This window comes from Ascaphus truei, chromosome 20, assembly GCF_040206685.1.
Source record: "Ascaphus truei isolate aAscTru1 chromosome 20, aAscTru1.hap1, whole genome shotgun sequence".
Classification (NCBI taxonomy): Eukaryota; Metazoa; Chordata; class Amphibia; order Anura; family Ascaphidae; genus Ascaphus; species Ascaphus truei.
The window spans coordinates 28,755,077-28,769,494 of NC_134502.1; the positions used below are offsets into that span (position 1 = coordinate 28,755,077).

The window sequence follows — 14,418 nt, forward strand, 5'->3', positions numbered from 1 at the left end:
AATAACAGAGCAACCAGCATCGTTTTGAAGCTAGAAAAGCCTGCCTCGATTTCACCCCTAGACCCCCGGTAAGTGTGCTTTTGTCTGTATATTGTGTAATTCTTCTTGTTGTATGCAGGTTTACCAAAATAAACTACATTTTGTTTCTACTTCCTTGTTTTGCCTAGTGCATGATACTGGTACAAGTGTGTGTGTGTGTGTGTGTGTGTGTGTGTCAACAGTCCTGGTCTCCTGTGGCAAGATGTAGCAGATCTTCTTACCCTGTTAAACATGACACTAGAAAAATGGTTGAGAAGATAACGCCTGCATTATTTATTTTGCTATTTTGTGCTTTTTTTTAAAGTAATAATAACCAAATCAGGGCAGGTCATTAACTGCCCAACAATGCCCATGTTGGAAGAGTTGACCTTGCTGGGCATTCATGACCAGGTAAATCCCTGTCTTCCGGGGGTTATTAATGTTATAGGCTGAATTTCATCTTTTTTAATATAAAAACAAAATTTGATTTGAATTTGAAACATGATGAGAATTTTGGAGACTGACAATATAAAAAAAAAATCAATAGAGATTTATTTATTGAGCCACATTCCAGAATAAAAAGTACAAATCTTAATTGAAGTTCAATCTTTTAAATTCTGTAGATTATTGCCACACAAAATAAATTATGGTAGGTAAAACATGATTCAATAGAAAAAATGTAGATTTTTTCAAAATCTCTTAATTTTAACCTGTAGCTTTTCCCATGAGACAACCTCTCGAGTTCATCTCGGGTCGGAACAATATGATGAAACATTTGGGCACAAACATGCAGACCACCAGAGCCCAGCTGGAGGACAGGATGGCGAAGACCTCCATGGCCACGGTGTACTTGCCACGGGCGCTGAGGGAGGCCGGGATATAGGACACCCAGACACTGAGGAAGGCCAGCATGCTGAAGGTGATGAACTTGGCCTCGTTGAAGCTGTCGGGGAGCTGCCTGGCCAGGAAGGCCACAGTGAAGCTAATGGTGGCCAAGAGGCTGAGATATCCCAGCATGCACCAGAAGGCAGTGGGGGAGCCCTCGTTACATTCAGCGATGATGACCCCAGGTTTGGTTTGGATGTTGTTTTCTTGGAAAGGAGGAGAGAGGACCAGCCAAGAGATGCACATGAGAAATTGTAAGAAGGAGCAGAACAATATGATTACGTAGGACACCCGAGGGCTGGTCCATTTCCTCAGGCTGCTTCCTGGTTTGGTGGCCATGAAGGCGAAAACCACCATGAAGGTTTTAGCCAAGATACATGAGACACAGAAGGCAAAAACCACACCAAAAGCAGCCTGGCGCAGAAGACACTTCTCAGGTTGGGGATAACCAATGAAAGCCAAAGCGCAGAGGAAGCAGAGGGACAGGGACCCCAGGAGGAGACAACTGAGGGTGTAGTTGTTGGCTCTGACAATGGGAGTGGTCTTATAATGGATTAAAAGTCCAAAGATTGAAACTGGGATCATGGAGGAAAAGAGACTGGCAGCAGCCAAGGTGGCACCCAAGGGCTCTTCATACGAGAGGAACTCGATGGTCTTTGGGATGCATCTGTCTTTCTGGAGTCTGGGCCACATATCCCATGGACACTTGAAACAATCAATCGAGTCTGAAAGATAAAGGTGTGAAAAAGACACTTAGCCACTTAACATCTTTGGGTTGGTCCACGGACCTTTTTTGGGGATCTGCTCACCTGTCTGGTTGGAGATCTCTCCTTGGGGACAGGGGACACATTGGAAGCAGCAGACAGGCTCTCCTCTTCTTAACACCTTCCTCAAACCAGGGAGACAGCTCTGACTGCAGACAGACTGAGGAACCTTGCGACAATGTACAGTATGTTGAAAAAGTCACAATATGCAATGTGGTGAGGGGGACAGACTCATTGCTCCCTTCTGTCTGTGTCACCCTGCGGGGATAGGTACAAAATCATAGCTCCCTTCGGTCTGTGTCACATTCTACCTCTGTTGATATCATGTCCCATAGGTCCCTTCTATTTTTTTTGATGGAAAAACTCTATTGGCCTTAAGTCTAAATGACAAAGAAGGGATGTATTCATAGATTGATTTGTAAACTATCCAGACCTCCCAATAATTATAATATGTTTCTTCTAAAAACTGCCAACATATGTAGCGCTGCACAGACACAATGAGTAACTATCCTGTCGACTTCCCCTGACTTGTCCAAGGTCACAAGTAGAACTGACACTGGGATTCGAATAAGATTTACCAACTTAATAACTTGTCACAGAGCATTTGTAAAACATGATTTCTATTATCCTGAGGACACTGGCACTGCCATGTTCTGTACACGTAGAACTCACACTATAAGCCTTGGCACTGCATACCTGTCTTCTCCCTGATGCCCACATCACAGCACTTGCATTGATATTAAAGGTGTTTCCATCTGAGGCCGCAGTATCGTAGCTTCCCACCGTGACCTGCCTCATCATGCCATCTGCACCCAGCTGCCAGTTCACAATATCGTACACCGCAGGGAGGTCCCCATTCCTATCAAAGAAGACCTCTCTCCCATTGCTCAGCCTCACACGTACGTTCTGGATGTAGTGTAACAGCTGCAGGGGGAGAAAGATCATCCCTCATTTATTTGCCCTCTATGGACTGACAACATCTACTGAACAGAATTCAATCTCTCGACCCTGCAAAGAAGATGGATATTGAGAGACCTCTTTCTACCAGTGTTGGTATTCTTATTGGTATCATATGATTGGGCATCGTGTGTTGCTATTTTCACTTGCTCTTGCACCTACTTGAGTTTTATTTGTAATCATGAGTCTCTGTTATTCCACTTCTCCAAACAAGGGCTGATCACACCTTTTTCCAGGAGAAGGCTTCGAATACTCTGCAACAGAGATATAACCGTTCTTCCTGCCTTTAAGTACCGGTATGTATGGAAAACAATTGTGAGCTACTCAGTGGAGTGGACAATTAAGAATAAATAGCAGGAGTTTCCTTGTGAACACTATACTGTAGGTTATGGGTATTTTCAATAAAATTACAATAAAAATGATTACAGCTAGGAAAAGAACACAGCTAAGGTTGGCTAATCTGCTTTAGAGCGAATCACATGGAGCTCACTTTCAAAATAGGTATTAAGATGTGGAACTGCTAGAGAGGAGACTGGGGGAAGATTAGGGACTTTCTTATACTTGATGCACCCCAGAGTAACAAAGACACACTGATACATGATCCGCCCCCCCCTACAAAGGCCTTTTGAACTTTCAACAGAGATTCGTACCTGCCATGGTTTGAAGTTCTGAATATCTGCACAACTTCCATTATGAAATGGTCCTCTCCCCTCCTGGCATGTTTGCAGATCATGCAGAGCTGTGGCTATGATGGAAATCGCGGTATAGATGTTGTTAGAAGTTCTTAAGCTGGACACATCATTGTAGCTGTTCTGGATACTCCCTAGTTTCTCATTTCCCGTGCACACTTTTGTAGGATTATCCAACGAGTCAGAGATGTTTCTCTGGTCCAAGAATTTGCATTCAAATGTTTCTTCCCAGAACTTCTTGGCCCAAATTTCACCTGTGTTATTGAAGAGACGGCCGCTGTTCAGATACTCTCTAAATCCTGCAAGCTTTGAGCTGTAGAAGGCAAAACCAATGCAGCCAGAGAGTAGTGCAGAGTATTTTTCTACTGTTAATACATTTGAGATGGACCAAGCTTCACTGGCCACAAAGATCTTTCCAGTCACGTTCTGCCTCAACATCCCATCAAGAAGTGGGATCATGTCAAAATCTGTAGAAAATACCAAAACAACCTTGGCCGTTGATTCTCTGATGACCCTGATGAGGTGGGGGGCGTTCTTATCCAGACGACTGAGCAAGATGAATTCTGTGAAGGCCACACAAGCTCCGGCCTTTAGTATCTCCTCCTTGATGACCTGGATGCCCTGTTGCCCATAGTCATTTCCCAAAGCCACCAACCCAACCCATGTCCATCCAAAATACAACACCAGCCTGGCCAGTCCCTGGGATTGGAAGGCATCACTGGGGACAGTCCTGAAGAATGAAGGGAACTGTGTCCTGTCACTCAAGAGGGAGCTGGTCGAGATGATACTGATCTGACAAAGTGACAAATGTTAGTTTGATAAGGTACCTGTGACAGGGTGAATGAACGTCACCAGCCATATACCTGGCAAACATATGTCTAAGTTTGCAGTGCAGCAGTGATGATGTTAACTTTCAGTGGAGAAGGGCTGCTTAATTAGTCTGACCCCAGCTGCATAATCAAGGTTTTTAAAAACCCCAGGCTACACACACATGCAAGCTAGCTGGTCAGGAGACAGGACTGAAAATACTGAAGAGATTACTGCTATTAGGTCTGTGTTGCAAAGTACATATGTGATTAACTGTCTGTGTCCTGCATGCAAAAGAGAAGCTGCCTTGTTTTCAAAGCTGAAGAGAAGCTATTTTGTTTTGTCTGCTAAAAAGAAGCTATTTTGTTTTGTCTGCTGAAGAAGAAGCTATTTTCTTTTTGTCTGCTGTATGTGCTGTATGTTTTAAGGCTCAAAAAATAAGCCTTATCAAGGGAACCCGCGTGTGTGGTTGCATGTACCCTGCAACATATGGTGTAAGAAGTGGGATTTTGAGAGGCCCCTGCAGTTGAAGGGCCAAACACGCACCCAAAAATGAGAAAAATTGAAGACTTTTTAAAAGAGTTTCTGTGCGAGCAGACCAGACAGCAGGGACAGTTAATGCAGGAGCAGGCCCGGCTACAAGCAGAGAGAGATGAAAGACTATTGCAGCAGCAAACCCAGCTCCTAACCAAGCAGCAGGCAGCATAGGAGGAGCGGATGGCCAAGCTGCTGACCCAATTTCATGGGTCTGCCAGTCCAGAACTTGCAAACAAACCCCTGATTCTCCTGAGGAAAATAGCTCCGAATGAGGATCCAGAGGCTTTTCTACTGATATTTGAAAGAGTCGCCGAAGCTCAGGGCTGGGCTGCAAATCGCTGGACAACTGCTTTGGCCACGCTCCTCATAGGAGAAGCCCAGGCCTCATATCAGGGCCTCCAAGCAGATCAGGCGATAGACTGTTAGACTAGCAACAAGTAAAAGCCGCCATACTGGATCGCTTAGGTCTGACCCCAGAGACCTACCGGCAGCAGTTCCGGAACCTGAAGTACACCGCTAAGATGAGACCACGGGTCCTAGCTCAGCAAATATTGGACTTGTGTATGCGCTGGATACAACCCGAGGAGTGCACTAAGGAGGCAATTCTTGAGCAGGTGGTTTTGTAACAATTCCTACAGATAATACCCCCTTCTGCACCTGCTATAAGGTCTGTGTTGCAAAGTACATATGTGATGAACTGTCTGTGTCCTGCATGCAAAAGAGAAGCTGCCTTGTTTTCTAAGCTGAAGAGAAGCTATTTTGTTTTGTCTGCTAAAGAGAAGCTATTTTGTTTTGTCTGCTAAAAAGAAGCTATTTTGTTTTGTCTGCTGCAAAGAAGCTATTTTCTTTTTGTCTGCTGATGAGAAGCTATTTTGTTTTTGTGTGCTGTATGTTTTACGGCTCAATAAATAAGCCTTATCAAGGGAATCCGCGTGTGTGGTTGCATGTACCCTGCAACAGTACCGCTAACCTGTTTCACTGAAAATATCAATATCAGTTGCTGTATTACTTAATATTATGGTCATGCTTTTTTCTGAAGTATATAGAGGAAGGGCACAACTGGTTGCTGGATGGGTCCTTCATACAGTATGTTTTTTTTTTAAATATGTTCCAGAGAAAAGCATTAAAAACTAAATACATGAGGCATATCCAACTGAAAAAGAAAGTACAAATACTGGTGCTCTAAAACCCAGGTCAGACCTGCTGCTGTCCATGTAATCCACAGGTATAGAGGAAGGGCACAAGTCGGTTTTCACAAAGCAAATTATTTATTAGTCACAAGGAGCAACGTTATAGCGGCATAGCTTGCCCATTAAACGCCATATGCATGATCTGTCCTACAATTCCTTGTTGAGCTGCTGTTGGAAAGAGAAGAGTGTGATAAGAGGTTCAGCACTGTGGACAGTTCCCATTGATCCTTACCTGTGGGTATCTGCACAGACCCAGGATATGAGCCATGAGAATGGAGTAGGTAGAGGTTGAGTGTCCAATGATGGCAGCCAGAGGTGGCTTTTCCCGGCAAGAGAAATTGGGGATACCCTGGTTCTGACCTGTTAGGATCTTCAGGGTCCCATCCAGCTCCCACTGTAGAACACGACAAGAGTCATAGATTTGAAAGCCCAGGGTGTGGTTTGGGAGGAGATCATGGTGTCTGTTGATCTCCTCCATGGTGAACCTCATGGCCAGGAACAGCTGGTAAACTTCAGAATAGAAGCTGGGGGTGAGAAGGAGGTAACCTACTGTATGATGTGATATGACCCTTTACCTGTAGAGAAATGGAGGAGCGTAGATGGAAGATAGAGAAGGAGATGGGATAAAAGTATGTGGATTAGAGGTTCTAATGTCATATTTTCTCAAGGATTGTATGGGACAAGGGGAAAGAAAAAGAGTGAGAATGAGAGGATGAGAGAGAGAGGATGATGAGAGAGAGAGGATGAGAGAGAGAGAGACAGTGAGAGAGAGAGATATGATGAGAGAGAGAGAGAGAGAGAGAGAGAGAGAGAGAGAGAGAGAGATGGAGGGATGGATGGATGGATGGATGGCGGGGATGAGAGAGAGTGAGAGAGAGAGAGGATGAGAGAGAGAGGATGAGAGAGAAAGGATGAGAGAGAAAGGACGAGAGGGAGAGAGAGCGAGAGGTTGAGAGAGAGAGAGGTTGAGAGAGAGGGAGAGAGAGAGGGGTTGTGAGAGAGAGGTTGAGAGAATGAGAGAGGATTAGAGAGAAAGGTAGAGAGAAAAATAGAGAGATAATGAGAGAGAAGTATAAAGATGAATAACAGAGAGAGAGTGTGGGAGGGAGAAAAAAGAGGATTGTATGGGACAAGGGGAGAGGAAAAAGAGTGAGATGAGTGAAAAAGAGAGAGGATGAGAGAGAAAGAGAGAGAGAGAGAGAGAGAGAGAGAGAGAGAGAGATAGATTTAGAGAGGGAGAAAGAGAGAGAGAGAAAGAGAGAGAGGAATAGAGAGAGGATTAGAGAGAAAGAGAGAGATAGAGAGAGAGAGAATGAGAGAAAAGTATAAAGATGAATAACCGATAGAGAGTTTGGGAGGGAGAAAAAAGGGAGACATTTAGAGAACAAAGGGATCAGTGATTCAAAAAATAATAATATAGGGTGGGAAGAGAAAGAGGGAGATGAGGGAAGAGAGACAAAGAGGGAACATAGTGAAATTGTGAGATGGAAAGGATATTTTATAGCTTACAATTTACAGGCTCCCTGTGGGGGGGTCTCCGTGAAAAAGTTTTTTAAGTACTCTATATCAACATGGAAGGGAAACACTGCCCCTATTAAGACATCTCCATGCTTGTAGACCCCAGTGATGTCCGAGCCCCGCAGTTTGCACCCCAGGCTGTCAGAACGAGAGGCAGGAGTGAGGTAGGAGAGAACGAGGTGCCATATAGACCAGTATACAAGGGACATCGCTCTGCAACCAGACAGGAGGAGGTTAAATCTTGATCCTTCATTTATAGGACGGGAAATCAGATCCCTGCAATGTAACAGTCACTCACACATTATATACCAGGCATTATTACTATATAGGTTAAAGACATTACCTGAGCAGAAGGTGGACATTTATATAGACACTCAGCATTATTATACAGTACAGCATGTTCATTATCAGTGTATAGATACTTAGCATCATTATACAGTGCTGCTTGTTCATTATCAGTGTATAGATACTCAACATCATTATACAGCGCACTGAATTCATTATCAGTGTGTAGATATTCAGCATCATCATACAGCGTGGCGTGTTCATTGTCAGTGTATAGATACTCAGCACCATTATACAGCGCAGCGTGATCATTATCTGTGTATAGATACTGTACTCAACATCATTATGCAGCGCGACGTGTTCATTATTAGCAAATGTTCTTACCTCATTCTTTCTCTCTCTCTTGATCTCGGCCGTGTGGATATTTTTAATAAATTCCCCTTTTTATACATAAATGAATTCCCTCGTTAACAGAAAAGTACTAATTAGCACTGACCTCTTCAGTTCTGCAGAGCACTGTGTGTTTGCAGCGTGTCCCTGAGAGCCGGGCACGGAGGGGTAACGTGAGGGATATTTCTAACAGGGTAATTATTTAACCGGTGGGATGGAGTTATCCCAGGAGAGGCGCAGGGAATTCTCTTTAATGGGACACAGGAAATAATGCCAAGTCTATTAGTATTTATTTTAAGACATATAAGTTAGGACATTGTGTGTGGCTGGCACTGCCGCTGCCCGCGCTGTACCTGTGCTGTGTACACATAGTACAAAAGTGTGTGTGTGTGAGGGGGCGGCTGGCACTGTCGCTGTCCACGCTGTACCTGTGCTGTGAATAAATGTCATAGTGTAGTAGTGTGTGTGAGGGGGAGGTTGTCACTTTAATTTATTTATTTTATTTATTTATAAAATATGTTACCAGGAAGAATTACAGTGAGAGTTACCTTTCGTTTTCACGTATGTCCTGGGCATAGAGTTATACTGAAACATAATACATGGTTACAATACATAGTTGCATTAGTGAACAGGGGTATACATTATATACAAGACATTGCATGCACAGTTAGAGATAATATATATTTATTATAGGCGTATATAACAGTTACAGACCAGATTAAAATGCGAGACAGCTTTAGTTATGAAAGAACTTAGACTGGTGGAGGCTGTGAGAGTCTCCGGTAGACTGTTCCAGTTTTGGGGGGCACGGTAAGAGAAGGAGGAGCGGCCGGATACTTTGCTGAACCTTGGGACCATGAACAGTCTTCTGGAGTCAGATCTCAGATGATAAGTGCTGCGTGTGGTAGGGGTGAGGAGCTTGTGCAGATAGGCGGGTAGCTTGCCCAGAAAGTATTTGAAGGCAAGACAGGAAAGATGAACTTTCCGCCTAGACTCAAGTGATGTCTAATTTAGTTCTTTGAGCATTTCGCAGTGATGTGTGTTGTAATTGCATTTGAGAACAAAATGGCATATTGAATTGTAGAGGGTATCAAGTTTGCTAAAGTGGGTTTGGGGACCCGAGCTGTATACTATGTCCCCATAGTTTATAATTGGTATTAGCATCTGCAATGCGATACACTTTTTGACCAGCAGGCTTAGGGAGGATTTGTTCCTGTAAAGTACACCTAGTTTGGCATAGGATTTGGATGTCAGGGTATCAATGTTCAACCCAAATGTTAAATGGGAGTCAAACCATATGCCCAAGTATTTTAAACTAGTAACAGGAGTTAGTGTGGTGTTAGCGTTGGTTTTGATCGGAGCTCAGTCATTGAAAGCTTTTAAATTTTAGCCTTGATCCCAAATACCATTGCTACAGTCTTGTCAGTGTTTAAAAACAGTTTGTTTTGGGAAATCCAATTTTCAAGTCTCAAAAACTCAGATTAAAGTATGTGTTCAAGGTCAAAGAGGCTATGGCTGTGTGTATATAAGATTGTGTCATCTGCATACATGTGTATTGAAGCTCCCTTACAAGCTGTGGAAAGATCATTGATGAACACTGAGAATGGTAGGGGCCCCAGAACAGAACCTTGCTGGACACAACAGGTGATATCCAAGGGGTTGGAGTTAGAGCCTGAGATAGACACATTTTATCCACCTGACACATGGGATCCACCTGATAGGTAGGAATGAAACCAGTTTAAAGCATGCTTCCCTATTCCAGAGCTCTGGTGTTTGTTAAGCAAGATAACATGATCAACAGTATCAAAATCCTTAATCTAGGATTATTGCACCAGTGAGTTGTCTCAGTTCCATTCCACAATGGATTTAATTGCAAACTTTTAGCAGGGTAGTTACGGTGGAGTGTTTGGGGAGAAAGCCAGATTGAAATTTGCTAGGAAAATTTGTCGTCATATAGTAATCGCTTAATTGGGAGTGAACACATTTTTCCATGACTTTGGATAGTATTGGGATAAGATTGATTGGCTTGTAGTTGGTTGCTTAGTTTTAATTTGAGGAGCGCTTGCGTAATCTCCTCTTCGGATACTGGGACAAATTGAAAATGTTGAGCAGTGTTGGGAGAGGGTGGGGCTATAGGGGTACTCATAATGAGAGGCTCATGAAAGCTGGAATATATTGTTGATAACCTTCCAGAAGTTAGCTGGGTTTGATGTATTCTGGTGAAGATTGTCAGAGTGATATTGTGCTTTTGCGTGCCTTGTTTGCCTTGTGCACATGTTCCGCAGGCATCTGTAGTGATTGAGATCCTTGGTAGTGCCAGTTACTTTGTAGCTTTTCCACAAGGCATCCCTAAAATGGTAGAGCGCTATAAGGTCAGTTGTAACCCATGAAAGGTGGTCGCCCCATACTCTTATTCTGTGCAGTGGAGCATGGGTATCACAGAGTTTTAAGAACTCGGATTGGATATAGTCGAGCGCAGAATCAGGGTCGAGAATTACGTTGATTCTGTACCAAGGGCAGTTGGTAAGGTCAGCCAGAAACTGTTGTGGGTTAAAGTTTATAAATGTTCTAGTGAGGAGAACTTTAGGGCTTGATTGGAGTGGTTTAATTTTCCTTACACAGTACACTATTGCATGGTCACTGAAAATGTCAGGAAGGATGCCAGAGGATTGGATTATGTTGGGATTTGAGGAGAGAATCCAGTCTAGCAAGGATTGAGATTTCAGGATTGTCCGTGTGGGTTGGGAAATGAGTTGCGTTAGGTTAAATGACTTGAGTTGTATCTGGATTGTGTTGTTTTGAGGGTCGAGCCAATTGTAGTTGAAATCCCCAAGAACTATCAGCTCACTCTTCTCATTCAGAGAGGAAATGGAGCCAAGAAACTGGGTGATATTAGTCAGGGACTGTAGAGGGGCTTTATGGGGGGAGGGGTAGATGCCAGGAACCAAGATGGGCTTAGAAAAGGGGAGGCAGATTCTGCCAACAAGGATTTCAAAAGAAGGTGGGCTTGGGAGGCAATTTAATAGTGTAAATGGTAAGGTGTCTGCAATATAGAATAACACCTCTCCTCCTCTCTTTGACCTATCTCTCATAGAAATGGAGTATCCCTGAATGGCGATATTTGCATCGGGGGTTTTAGGGGTTAGCCATGTTTCTGTGAGAACGATGGCTTTGGGTTTATGCATAAGGCACCATGCCCTTCGTTCATTCACTTTTAGCGGAGAGGGGCACTTCGCATATTTAGTTAATCAATCACCACCATTTTTTAAAAACTTTTTATTAATACTTTTCTTTTTTACCGTACGCTTTCTCCCGGGGGGACTCTCTGATGGCACAATTCATTTATTTGATGGTCCGGCCGTCTCAATCTCTTTTAGAGATCCAGACCGATGCGAGGTCTGACTGTCCGACATATCGGAGTCTGCGTCATCTATCTTTTCACCCCAACTCTTTTCCTCTAATATCTCAAATGTATTTTGCAGCGAGATCATTTCTGGGACAGTTTTTTTGTCTTCCGTTGTTGTAGTTTTCAGATGAGCTGGTTTGGGTAGTCTTATTTTTCCTTTTGATTGTTTCCCATTAATCACCATTTTTTTTTTAACTTGTATTAAATTAATGAATAAATGCATAGTATACATAAAAAACAAATCAGATGCACATTGAACAGGGTAGCATAAAATGTACAATAACATAAGCATAACAAGCCCACGCGGTTTGCGAGCCCTACTTAACCGCGTGAGAGGAGATCGTCATTCATATTGTGAGGGACTGGGGTAAAATGATAATTGTTATAAATGGGGGAAGAAAAAAAAAAGGGGGGAGGGGGGGATAGGGGGACGGAGAGAGGGAAGGGGGTTCAGAGGGTGAGGATGCAACGGCTTCTGGAGGCTACTGAGATGGCTCAAGAGCTGTGTAACAACCAACGGGGCCGTGTGAGAATATAGATGATTGATCATAAGGAGTGTGAGGTTCTAAGTGTGGACTTGGTTTTCCCTTCCCTGAAGGAGAACGCATTTATTACTAATATAGCCAAATTGTGTTACGCTCTACCCCAGGGATGTCTGTCTGAGCTAGCCAAGGAGCCCAGACTTTTAGATAATTGTCGCCAGTGTCATTAACTAAGCTTGTTAACTTTTCCATCTGGCAGATAAACCAAATACGATTCCGAATCTTTGGGAATCTTGGAATGTCGGGGCATTTCCATAATGCTGCGATCTCGCACCGCGTGGCTATTGCGAAATGTGCAATAGTTTGTTGTGTGACTTTGATAGGCCCTTTAAGGGTCTGTTCAGGAGGAACAGCCAAGGGTCTGGGGGAATAGTGAGGTCGAAGATCCTCTGGATCCAATTTCTGATCTTTTCCCACACTGGGGATATCTGCGGGCAAGACCACAGCATATGTAACAGGTCAGCTGTTCCTCCACATTGTTTCGGACACAGTGGGGAGGACCCTAGTATAAACTTAGATAATTTGAGTGGTGTGAGGTACAATCTCATGAGAACTTTATATGCGTTCTCCTTTAGTGTGGTGCATATCGAAATTTTTGCGGCTCCTAAGAATATGGTGTTCCATTCCTCGTCTTCCAAGGTCTCCCCAAGGTCTCCCTCCCATTGGGTACGGAATGATGGCCCTTGTTGCTTAGAGGCTGCAGACTCGATTACCTCTCCGTATATCGTAGATATGAGTCCCTTAGTGTCGGTTTCTGTCCGACAGAGCTTTTCAAAATTTGTCAATGGGGGATACGGGGCGAATTTATTATAGAATGCTCTGAGCTGGAGGTATTTATAGAATTCAGCGTGGGGGATGTCTTTTTCTGATCTGAGATGGTCAAATGATTTAATTTTTAGATTATAGCCCTCCAGGTCTTTGAGTCTATTATATCCTTTCATTTTCCAAATTGAGTGATTGTGACCAATAAGACCCGGTGCAAAGCTAGGATTATTCCAAATGGGTGACATCAGAGAACTTGCTGAGGTGAGCGAGTTTTTTAATCTTTATACATCCCAGACAGATATGGAGTTAGCCATTGAGGTAAGCGGTAACATAGCGTTTTTCCTTGACGGCTTAGGTAGCCAAATCAGGTTATTAAGCTCTAATGGTGAGCAAGCAGCACTTTCTAGCTCCACCCATCATTCGGCTTCGGAAATCGGGTGAGTGGAGCGATTTATGTCGCTGTACTCAGGCCCAACAGCCAGAGTCATACATCAGGGCTTCCCCTCGGATCCTTTCCATATCCAAAGTGGCACGAGACAGGGGTGCCCATTATCCCCCCTACTGTTTGCCCTATGTATTGAACCCCTGGCGGCACATATTCGAGAAAATCCGGATATCTCAGGGTTAAACGCATACTCCCAATCACACAAAGCGGCCCTGTATGCAGATGATATCCTATTAATCATCTCAAAACCCCTCACATCATTACCTAATTTGTTTGATCTTCTAGACAAATTTTCTAAGGTCTCCGGGTTTAAGATAAACCAATCCAAATCTGAAGCTCTGAATATCAACCTCCCTAGACATACAGAGAAACTACTGAAATTGAATTTCAATTTTAACTGGCAAAGGAATTCAATAAAATATCTGGGGATCCATATCACCAAAGATGCAAAAAACATCTATAAGGCAAATTATCCCAAACTAATCTGGACTCTAAAACAAGACCTAATCAGATGGTCCTCCAAGAAGTTCTCTTGGATAGGAAGGATACACAGCGTGAAGATGAATCTACTTCCCCGTATCCTATACCTCTTCCAGACATTGCCTGTGCCACTCAAACTGAAGGATATACTCTCACTTCAGTCTGAAATATCCAACTTTATCTGGGGAGGTAAAAAACCTAGAGTAAATACATTGAATATGAAGAGGCCTACCTTAGCAGGTGGATTAGCGGTACCCTGCCTGTTGTCATATTTTAAAGCGGCTCAATTAAGCCAGATCATACAATGGCATTCTGACCCTAAATTAAAATCACCACCATTTTTTTAAAACTTTTTATTAATATTTTTCTTTTTTACCGTACGATTTCTCCTGGGGAGACTCTCTGATGGCAGAATTCATTTATTCGATGGTCCGGCCATCTCAATCTCTTTAAGAGATCCAGACTGCTGCGATGTCTGATTGTCTGACATATCGTGATCTGCGTCATCTATCTTTTCACCCCAACTCTTTTCCTCTAATATCTCAAATGTATTTTGCAGCGAGATCTCTTCTGGGTCAGTTTCTTTATCTTCCGTTGTTGTAGTTTTCAGATGAGCTGGTTTGGGTAGTCTTATTTTTCCTTTTGATTGTTTCCCATTCATCATTTCCATCTTTACGAGGTTCACTGGAGTCTCTGTGAGGTTCACCGCCATCTTTGCGAGGTTTACCGCCATCTTTGCG

General features: G+C 43.3%; 1 protein-coding gene across 1 annotated transcript; it reads right to left on the reverse strand.

The window, feature by feature from the left end:
• Positions 1 to 723: 723 nt before the first annotated feature.
• On the reverse strand, positions 724 to 14,097 carry LOC142471076 (extracellular calcium-sensing receptor-like). The gene is made up of 6 exons (XM_075577873.1): positions 14,055 to 14,097; positions 6,080 to 6,357; positions 3,275 to 4,105; positions 2,396 to 2,591; positions 1,713 to 1,733; positions 724 to 1,628 (listed from the first exon to the last, which is right to left on the reverse strand). The coding sequence occupies exons 1-6, from the start codon at positions 14,095 to 14,097 to the stop codon at positions 724 to 726; spliced, it is 2,274 nt and encodes a 757-aa protein (XP_075433988.1).
• Between the last annotated feature and the right edge of the window lie 321 nt (positions 14,098 to 14,418).

Excerpts from the sequence above, each read along its gene's own strand:
- LOC142471076 (XM_075577873.1), bottom strand. The coding sequence starts at position 14,097 with ATGAATTCTGCCATCAGAGAGTCTCCCCAGGAGAAATCGTACG. Across the intron at positions 2,592-3,274 it reads AGAACTTCAAACCATGGCAG|CTGTTACACTACATCCAGAA; the intron begins GTACGAATCTCT and ends CTCCCCCTGCAG. Across the intron at positions 1,734-2,395 it reads CACCTTTAATATCAATGCAA|GAGAGATCTCCAACCAGACA; the intron begins GTGCTGTGATGT and ends CCTGTCCCCAAG.